We start from the raw sequence: 11,263 nt of genomic DNA on the forward strand, positions 1-11,263 counted from the left end.
ATCTTATGAATAATGATTGCTTTATAATAATTATTGACCTAAGAATAAGGTAGTGTTTTTTTGAAATACGCCATTTCTTTTGTCATTCCCTAGTGGTTAAGCTACAACATACGGCCATAGCCATAAATTGACAAACTATAATTAAAGTAGGGAGTGAAATTATGTTAACGCGCGTGTTTGAACATGTACCTAACCGATTTATTTTTTATTTTTTTTTAAACGGTACATGTTCAAACACGCGCGTCAATATCATTTTACTCCCTACTTCAATTATAGTTTGTCAATTTATGGCTACGGCCGTATGTTGTAGCTTAACCACTGGGGAATGACAAAAGAAATGGCGTATTTCAAAAAAACACTTCCTTATTCTTAGGTCAATAATTATTATAAAGCAATCATTATTCATAAGATGTTTATCACACTTCAATGGTAAAAGACATAGCTTACAATAAGTATCTTTAGAATCATCTTCAAATGTGTTAATCTTGCCGATTTTTTGAATAATAAAATGCCTAATTCTTGTCAAATTTGGGATCACAGTGATTATCAATATAATTTTTTATCGTGAATATTTTACAAAAATTATCTCGTAATAAATTATACTAATGGTTTCATAAATGCGTTTAAAAATTAATAAACGTAAAAAATCTTAACACCACTGCACAGTTATGTACCGAAATATGACTATATTCTAAAACATTAGAGCGAGAGGTTTAAAAGAATACTATTTTATGTAACAAAAATACTTTATGCAGTCATTAAATATTTAAAATAACTATAAAGGATAATAAGGCTTCAAAATTATATAAATAGATTATCTACAGCGTTTAAGGAGTGTCCAGGATCATGGTTTGAAAATACAAAAAAAAAATCTCAATTTTGACCTACGACGAGCACGTGGGCCGTTAACTCATCCGGTGTATTTCCATGTACCTATATAATTAATATTTTTGTATGTACATATTTCTACTGTTTAATAACATACTATCTATCTCTTTTTTATGTCATGTTGTGAACGTCTTAAACTCATAATTTGTAATGTCCACAATATGTAAAAAATAAATAAATTGAATTGAATTGAATTGAACGTGTGTATATAAATATATATATTAGGTGGGTTTATTTGTGGATTTGTTATATTTAAATATTTTAAAAGAAGTAGGTATCGTTAGGTAGGTAAGAATATTATTGAATATTAATTGTTTTACTAATAACTTTTAAAGACTATATTATTATATATATTATTAAAATATACTATATAATTATATTATTATATCTCATTAGTTAGCTCCATTAGTTACTATTGTTCCCAAAATGGACGATTTTACACATCTTGAGTGTAGTATTTTTATTGTTTATAATTACTAATGATCTATTATTAAGTTTTGACGATTTTTTATACACTTATCAAGTGTATTATTATTAATAAGGTAAGGGGTTTTTTACAAACACTTTGTTATGTTATATAAGTTAGAATTAATAGTAGGTATTCGGTGTCAGTGTTTATTTGCCTTTTGATGAGTGTACACAGTGCTCAAAGATGCCGAAAGGCGAAACCCGGGTCGCAAAAAAACGACTCAAATGGAATAGTACAAAACTTAAATCCATAGAATTTAAACACATTTATAATACTATACATATGTAATAATGTCTAAATATTGAATATTAACAATCACATGTCAATCACATATTATCATCAGGCAGTTAATATCGCGAAGTCAACATGATTGTGATCTCACGGGGTCCGCGATCATCGCTTCAATGCGCGATCTCAAAATTGCCTGTCAAACACACGTTCTATTGGCAGAATGCAGAGCCGGAGCACGCAGCTCTCTTTGATGGGAAAATTGTGTCGCTTCTTTGTAGCAGCGCTTTGCCAGTGCTGGACTGCGACTGGCTGTTGTGCCAGCAATGTCACTCGTTTGTAGACTTTAGTATCCAAGCTGTACGATTTTAGCAAAAATATTGTAAACGATATGGAATGTCGAGGAGAATTGAAATAGGTATCCATACTTTCCTGTACTACTTAAGCTTGAGTACTATGGTAGTGTAGATATACTGGATGGATAATTTACATTTTGAAGTGTTTTAATAATTAATATATATAATTAACGTATCTGAAAACACACAAAAAATAAATAATTGAAAGACAAACTAACAATTATTAAAAATAATTACAAGATAAGAAGAACTTTTTATATACAACGTTTTTAAATTTTCTGTTGAATCATATAAACTTGACTTGACTAGCTTAAACGATCAAAAAAAAATTTGTACTTGATAGAAATACTGAATTATGAAATGTCATTCCATATTGATTTCCATAGTAACGCACGTATATATTATAAATAATTTAGTTGCTAGGACCCCTAGCAAACAATAATGGTATCGAAATAATTTTTCATATAAAACAGAATTAACTAAAAATGAATTCAATTCTACTTAAAGATGGCTAAAAGTATTTAAAAAATGCATTGGCATCGTGTTCTGATATATTCTAAAAGTTTCAAATGTCTAGCTAGTCGGGAAGTTAGTTAAAAATCGATTGCAAGATTTGTACCGGACAAATAAGAATACGACCTAAGAAAAACGTTGTAAAAATCTTTCGTTCGTTGACAGTTTATAAAGTTATTAGCAATCGCAAGTAGAGTAGGTATACGTTTTATAATACCCCGTTTATACGTGCATGGATTAACTGTTAACAGTACGTATTATCTCGGCCATAACAAGAAAATGTATGGGTAAACATGTATTATCCTGCAGTTGCAAGCTTGCATGCATGAACTAAAAAGTTTGGAAGCTTCTGAATTTTCATGTGACAGTAGGGATGTTTTAGATCTGCACCTGCGCAGTAGAACGATAGTGGAGAAAACGAACTGTACTCATTTTGAGGTTAACCTATTTTCACTACCTGTCAAATAGTACCATAAATGACAACATCGCGTCTCGCTTCCTCTCGAAGATTGAGATTGGAGAGACAGCATTTTTACTGTAAATAGGTTAATGTCACGATAGTTTAAAATACGCACTATTGCTGACAGTAAATACAGGCAGCTATCTTTGCAATTTGTTTGCACTTTTTACTGACTGATACGCCGCTTTGCCTGAATACCTCGCATAAAATTAGAACAAATGATATTCACTTGTATTAATATATTAATATGTAGTGATAAAAAAATTAATAGATAATATGTCTAAAAGATAAATATTTTTAGGATAAATTATTAAGTGGCAACTCTACCTACGTTAAGACTAAAATTTGGAAAATACCTGACGTCGGTTAGAAAAGAATTACTAGGTGGCAGCGCCACCTGTCAACATTATTAGATGTGGCTTAGTTCTGCAACATAAATTTAATTATACTGATTAACAGACAACATATTACATAATATTATCTTTCCGTTAATTTGTCACAAATTAATTGTAATGTCATTTTTTATTACTTTCTATATACTTACTTGATATGCTAGTACAATTATTATACTGTAAGTTTCTGTCAAATTATTATGAGAGTATCATATCATTTGTTTATTTTACGACCCGATTAAATTAAACAATTCTGGCGTGTCAGTTTATTTTTCAAATTTAGAATTTGCGTTTACATGTATGTTTTCTTTCAACTTACTCATTGTAATACGTCTTCTCCCTGTTTCCCTCTCTTCGATACATTTATACATTATGGTTCCTCTCATGCTTTATAGACAGACAGATAGATCAATCAAGACGATAATGTGTAAGATAATTAGTACTTTGATTCAAACCACAGAAACCTAGAGCCACATGACTGTTAGCTTTTTTTTGTAATTAGGTATGGTGCAGGAGGCTAAATTTGGTGAATCATTTGCCTGGATCCGGTGAATTGGAACTCCACCTGGCATCATATATTTTTTAAAGATTTTTCTAATAGGTATGTATCTAATTAATTATAGAAATCCGATTTATATTTTATACCGTAATAATTATTAGTTTGTAAGCCACTGTTATATTGTGTACTATTCTTACAGTTGGTTCTACAATCTGATATTAGCTGCTGAATGAAGACGTTTCTTCATATATTTTTTTTTACGAAAAATGGATGTAAGCCACTTGCTTTGGCTTTAAAGTTTAAAGCCAAAACAAGTGTTTCCCAATCTTATTTGTGCCATGCCCCACTTTAACGCTATACAAATCTCCTTCTCCATGCATCATAATTTTATACTTACCCAACAAATTCTGAAAAAAAAAAATGAATTTCTTCAAATAAAAAATGCACATAACGCTTTCGCTGCTGAAGAGATAATGAAATTTTAATTGCCCCCTTTAAAATGCACGTTAATTACATCGATTGGCCGCCTGGTCATTACGCGCCGTGTGCGTCTTCCGCGTCCAAAGTATTAAGGAATACTATTTTTAATTTGACTTTTGTAAGTGAATATGTATATTATGTTACATGTACTTAGCACTCGGAAGAAATTTAGTGCGATCCTTATGCTTCGTGTGAGGTGCAAAGAGTTTTTATGTGAGGTACTAATTTGGTCAATTTTAATCTTAAATCTCCACAATTTGTAATATCAAAACGATATCTTTTTTTCAGTAAAAATTATAATCATGATGGAAACGGCGACAGTAATTTTCTTAATAAATTTGTCATAATTAGATATTTTGTTTCTGTCTAGACACAAAGCCACGCCATTGTATTTTTTATGATGAATAGTGTTTTAAAAGATCCACTAGTTATATCTAGCAACATCGGTTGAGTTATCCAAGGTGGAAAGCAATTTCTTTTAAATCTGGAAATCTGTCATTTAAGTCATTAGCCATTTTTAATGATTTGCGCAATGTCCGGTGGGGCGTACGCAAATCGTTGGGAATCACTGCTTTAAACACACCTTGAAAAACGGCATGTAATAATTTTTCTTACATGCGATTTGAACCCCAGACCTTCGACTGAATAAGCGGATACGTTTCCATTCGTCTATTGAGATCGCGTGTGTATTATTCATGAATATTAGAATGTGTCAATAGAAAAAAGCCCACCGAACATATTATTATATACAATTGTATAATAACTGTTAAAAACTAACTTCATTTTCTCGCAATATATTAAAAATAACGAAAACTGCTTAATTAGAAAAAAAACATTCTGTCAACAGAATGCAATTAATAGGATACGTACAGAAGAGCAAATTGGATAATCTAATTTTTGAAATTCAGACACGGGAGGCGTAGTTTTAATTTAGAAAGCAAATTAAATTTTATGCATCCCGCAAATCTTGTTTGTGACTGCACTCCTTGATAATTTAAAAACTCAAATAAAAATGAAAAATATTTCCTGGAAAAATATAAAATGACGAAAAGTAATTATTATTCAAGGTCAGTACGTATCGTTGGTGTTAACTGTCACGTCTCCATACCCGCTTTAGAGAACGTGAAGTGTGTTTCGAAGCTCTTCCAGGAGTATCCCATGAGCAATCTCCCAGGTCTGGCTGTCAGTGACGTCCCTAGACAAAATGCCGCCTCTAGGAAGCGCCAAAATGGCTTCATGACTCGAATATCTAAGAAATGTATTGTATATACATTACTAACAAAATATTATATACCATTATTAATTAATAGTGAGGAAGAGAATCAAAAAGACACCATATTGTAAGTTGCAAGAGACAAGACAGGTAGTGGTGAAGCTAGACATATTGGGCCCTCTAGACAGTAATTGTTGTTTTTCCCAGATCATTGTGTCCCAGATCATCATTATTTTTTCGCAGATTATTTTTTTGTCTCCAAAATTAATTTCAAGAGCCTTTTTAACTTTCATTTCGGATTTACGTGCAATATATATTTGAATATATTTGATTTGTCAATGGTATGATACTCAACATAGAAAATTGATTATAAAAACTATCGAATTGAGATTTAAGGATCTTTAACCGGCAGGACCAAATGCTGTTGCATACATTTGCGACGAGGTTGCTATGTCATTGAAAGCACGCCAAAAGTGTGTTGGATAAAATATACAATTATTATAGACAACATACTGCTGTATGGTTTGGGTAACGAATTGGGGAGAGTAGCTAGATTAAGTGAGAACTTATCCTGTAATGTATTTCTGTATTAAATACGCATTAAAGAGCAATTTGTATTTTTATCAGATACTCGAATCAGCACCCACATATAAGAGGAAGACAAATAGTGCAGCATGGGGAGTTGGTAGTCTATCATTTAATATTAATCTGTCAGTAATCTTGGCATTATTCTTAACAGCTAGCTGACTTTTGGTCACCATATAGATACCATTCGTAATAATACGCTCTACATGTTGCGTATTTTCCTGGTCTTTGTGATTGTTATGCTAGGTATAACGACTTTTGTATAATTTGTTAATTCGAAGCAGGTTCGAGAGTGGGTCGATTGTTTGAGCCCTATCCTATCCTATCCTATCCTATCCTATCCTATCCTATCCTATCCTATCCTATCCTATCCTATCCTATCCTATCCTATCCTATCCTATCCTATCCTATCCTATCCTATCCTATCCTATCCTATCCTATCCTATTCCATCCCATCCCATCCCATCCCATCCCATCCCATCCCATCCCATCCCATCCCATCCCATCCCATCCCATCCCATCCCATCCCATCCCAGAAGGAAATGAAAGAGCTGACAAATTGGCTCGGCATGGTGCCTCTGAACCCAAGACCGCGGTAGCTTATGACAAATTTCCTCTGAGCTACGCGAAAATAACAATTTCAGATATGGTGAAAAACGAATGGAACTCACGATACATAAACTCATCGACAGGGGAGTTGACCCGAAAGTTTTTACCTTCAATTTTAGCAGCACGAGACGTCAGGGTGCATAAGGGACTGTGTTTTGAGATGACTCAGATTCTTACAGGTCACGGAGTCATGCGAGCATACCTGCACCGGTTTAAAATAACATCTGATGGAAAGTGTCCATGCGACGACGGAAGCGACCAGGACGTCTTACATTTACTCCTAGATTGTCAAATCTTTAGCAAGGAGCGGCACAACCTGAACTTTTTATTACAGATGGCAGATGCGGACATTCGAGACCTTCCGGGGACCATGGCAAACGAGGCCGGAAGAGATGCCCTTTTTAATTTCTGTATTGATGTAATAAAAAGAATAAAAATAATAAATGGTGACATGTAAAGATGATTCATGCCTTTCAGATCCAGTGACTGCAATCATATAAGATAGGATAAGTATATACTTAGAACATTAGTCCAATGCGACATTTCTTTTACCACGGGAAAAAACTCGACTACAAATCGCAGTCCTCAGTTCCCAATGAATACGACAAAATATTCATCAGAATCACCTCCGCCTTGCGCTACTAAGAATTTTCCAGGGTTTTTGCAAGGCGGTATCATAGGCCCTGGCCGAATTCAAATCAGCAATACCCGATGCGGGTAGAAGAACAGTTTTCAATAAGGCATATTCTCTCAGCCGGCACAATTTTCATTTGACTAGCATCAAGTAGAGTAGTTTGCGTGCCAAAGTCCTTAAGAAACCTCGATAGTAAATGCGAGGTATCCATAAAGGCATCTAGAAAAAAAAAAAAAACCCCATCCCATCCCATCCCATCCCATCCCATCCCATCCCATCCCATCCCATCCCATCCCATCCCATCCCATCCCATCCCATCCCATCCCATCCCATCCCATCCCTTCCCTTCCCATCCCATCCCATCCCATCCCATCCCATCCCATCCCATCCCATCCCATCCCATCCCATCCCATCCCATCCCATCCCATCCCATCCCATTGTCACCGACAGGTTTTTCCGCCCCTGTGGGGGGCGCTCCCATAAGGAGTAGTGCCACCCAGCCGCTCGGTCTGACCCTGGTAATCAATGCGCCACCGATGAAATGATGATGACCCTTGGCAAAGCTGAACAAAATATTTCATATGTAAAGTCCCGCAGTTTGCTCTGACAGGCCCCACGGCTTCTCAGAGTGAACTGTGGATGGTTAAGTCGGTCGCCACTGACCATGTAAATATAGGTAATAGGTAATATAGTATAAGGTTGAATTCTGAATTAAATATATATTAGGTAAAGGGTAATTAAATTAGATATGATTTGTTTATAATAATGTATAGTGTAAATTGTAAAATATTATATGTAAGGCAAAGGATTAAATAGTAATAAAGGGGGACTTATGGATGGGCGTTGAGGGTATGTAATTAGATAGTTAAGATGTACGTAGTGATAAGTGCATATAGATCGATGTCGCTGCGCGACGCGCGTACACGGCACAGTAATTGTTAATATATGCTCATAGGCCTGTTGCGAAGGCTCCCTTTTGCACGTATGTGCAATCACAAAGCATAGCAACACCTAGGCAATCATCGATCCGATTATAATCACGATCCCGCGCAATTAATTTACATATCAATTCCGTTCATTAATATTCGCGGTCATTCCGCGCGCGGCGTTTCCGAATCGGTATTCTGGCAGCTTTCCTGCTCGCACATACGACGGCGTCTCTGTCGTATGTGTAGAAACCGATTTCGAGATACGAATTTGCTCGCTTTGCAGTGACAGAGCCCCTCTCGCTCGCGTGTATGACGGCATCACGCTCACGCGCGACGGGAGAATCGGATCAATGATTTTGGTCGATCAAGGAGACCACGTACTGGAATAAAGTGCGGGAAATCTTTGATCGGCTAGGTCACTTGCTGACTGACACTCGCCGCGTAAACACCTCATTTACCGCGCTCCTGTCTGCACACAGATCCAAAGTCTACACCGCTTCGCCGCTATCATCGCCATATCAGAGGACTCTTGGCAGAACTTCACCGCCGCGGAAAAGTCTTTATAAAGATATTCTTCGACGGCCGACTACTTCAAGATTCCCCTGCAAAGCCTTCATAGCGGAGACGCCTGTCAACACCAAAACCTCCATCATGAGCAAAATACCGTCGCTCGTGGGGTTATTGGCTCCAGAGTGCCACCGACAAGTGGACGATAACATCAAGACAGACCTGCTGAACATCCGTGTACTGAGGAGGAAGCTGAGGGCCGCGGACTTCGCGTACATCTACGGCTTCCTCGCCCTTGCCTACGGGATTCAGCCGCATGACTCTCTTCCTGACCTGCAGAAGCAACGCGATTCTCAGGACAAGAAGAGGAGGAACAAAAACATATCGAATTACCAGAGGGTCCTCGAAGAGATCAACGCCATGGACTCGGGACTACTCAAGCCTTTCTCGGAAGAGGAAGACGAGGAGTACGAAGACTTGGATTATGATGACTCCGACTTCTTCCTAGACACCGATGATGCCGACGACTATAGCGGCAAACTCGTTCACTCCATGGATGCTGTAAAACCCACCAAAGCCCCCGCCTCGGCCAAGGCCAGGGCTGCCGCCCCAGCCACAGCCAAGGACCCGGTCTCGAGTGGGAAACCAGTCTCCACCGCCCACGAACAGATGGACACCACGCCAGCGGCCACATCTGTATCGCTTCCAAACCCAGATCACCGCACAGCAGCGCCGGAAAAGCCCGCCGTAACCGGCAAGCCTAACCCTACCGCCGCCACGCAGAAACCCACAGCAGATCCCCGCGCATCCGCGCCAGTAAAACCCGCCGACGCCGGCAAGCCAGACGCACCGAAGAGTTACGCAGCAGCGGCCAAGCCCTCAACGGACAAGGACGTAGCCCGCGTAGAACACGGAAAAAAAGCGACCAAAAGACAAGCAACCGACCGAGCAGACCAAAAAGCGGCCAAGAAACCCGCCACGGTCTCGCCGAAGAAACCGGACATGCCTAACATTAACCAGCCGGCATGCTCGAAGAAGACAACAATCCCCGGAAAAAATTCAAGAGGCAACGCGCCCTCGAAGAATCCGGCCAAGAGGAACTTGGACCGCACGGGAGCACAGAAAATCCCTCCGATTGTCCTTCACGACAAAAAGGCTTACAGGGACAACATGAAGCTGCTGGAAGAGGCAGGAATATGTGTCTCTGAAGCCAAAAATGTCAAGAAGGGGATTATACTAACGATCTCAGAAATAGAAGAATACAGACAAGCAGTAAAATTACTAGACAGCAAGGGCATTGAGTTCCATTCCTACAACCTATTTGGGGACAAACCCCTCAAAGTGGTGCTCAGGGGAGTTCCAGAAGAAACGGCCGCCGAAGAAATTCGCGCCGAGCTTGTGGAACTGGGATTCACCATCAAGAGCGCGTATCGGATGACTCAAGGCCACTCAAGAACTCAGATACCGCTAATCCTGGTGGACGTAGAGAGAACCAGCGACGCCAAAGACATCTACCGACTTGAAAAAATCTTTGGACTATCTATAAAGGTGGAGCCACTACGCAGGAGGACGACGGACGGACAGTGCCATCGCTGCCAAGGCTTCGGCCACGCCGCTTCCTGCTGCCATGCCAGACCAATGTGCGTCCGTTGTGCAGGCGATCACCTCACAGCTGACTGCAAGAAACCCAATACCACAGATCCTGCGACATGCGCCAACTGTGGAGGCCCTCATCCGGCCAACTACAGGGGATGCCCGAGGCACCCAAAACACGCCCGATACGGATACACAGAAGCAGATAAACGACAAGCGGAAAGGACCCAAGACAGATACTCGTTCAGGCCTGCCTGGAAGACCACCCAGGAAAAACCTAAACCAGAGGAGATAAAGGACATGATAAATGCTTTAAAAAACACTATCGACACTGCCAACAACATGATATCAAAACTGACAGAATTAAACTAATCTCGACAAGACCTGAAAGCCCAATAATCAAGACCAGAAGACGATGAGGAAACGAGAAGAAGACGAATTATTATACATCTGATTTTATACATCTAAGCCATCCTACAAAACTCAAATAAGACATGACATCCAATTAGTAGCTAAACCGCTACACGGAGCAGACTTCCATCATACGCCATAATATAGATGAAAGGGATAGGGGGCATAGCCCCGGCACCCTACACGCCAAGCATACCAAAAGATCGGCTAGGTATGAGTATGTACTAAGCAATTATTACTGCCTATATGTTTGGTTGACGGAATGACATCCGTCAACTAGTCGTAAGTATGTGCCTGTGGCGACACCGAGCTATATTAGTTGTTAACGTGAGAAAGATTGCGCGACCAATACGTTTATATATTAGAATCGAGTAACTTCCCCGCGTAATATGGGTTTATATTAAGCTTTTATTTTGTAGTTAAATTACCAATCTACCGAGTTCATATTCTTAGACCAACGTCAAGTAGGTATTCAGGCCGTCGGGGCGCCTCAAAGT

At 38.8% G+C, this 11,263-nt stretch overlaps 1 protein-coding gene across 1 annotated transcript in view; it reads right to left on the reverse strand.

Moving 5' to 3' along the window:
- Nucleotides 1–7,764, reverse strand: part of LOC147078091 (facilitated trehalose transporter Tret1-like) — a 51,337-nt gene extending 43,573 nt beyond the window's left edge. Inside the window, exon 1 of the mRNA XM_085940109.1 lies at nucleotides 7,565–7,764. Within this exon, the coding sequence (XP_085796235.1) occupies nucleotides 7,565–7,764 (200 nt within the window). The remainder of the gene's footprint in view (nucleotides 1–7,564) is intronic.
- Between the last annotated feature and the right edge of the window lie 3,499 nt (nucleotides 7,765–11,263).

This window comes from Rhyacophila brunnea, unplaced genomic scaffold, assembly GCF_057557595.1.
Source record: "Rhyacophila brunnea isolate RB1 unplaced genomic scaffold, BYU_Rbru_1.0 scaffold_12, whole genome shotgun sequence".
NCBI lineage: Eukaryota > Metazoa > Arthropoda > Insecta > Trichoptera > Rhyacophilidae > Rhyacophila > Rhyacophila brunnea.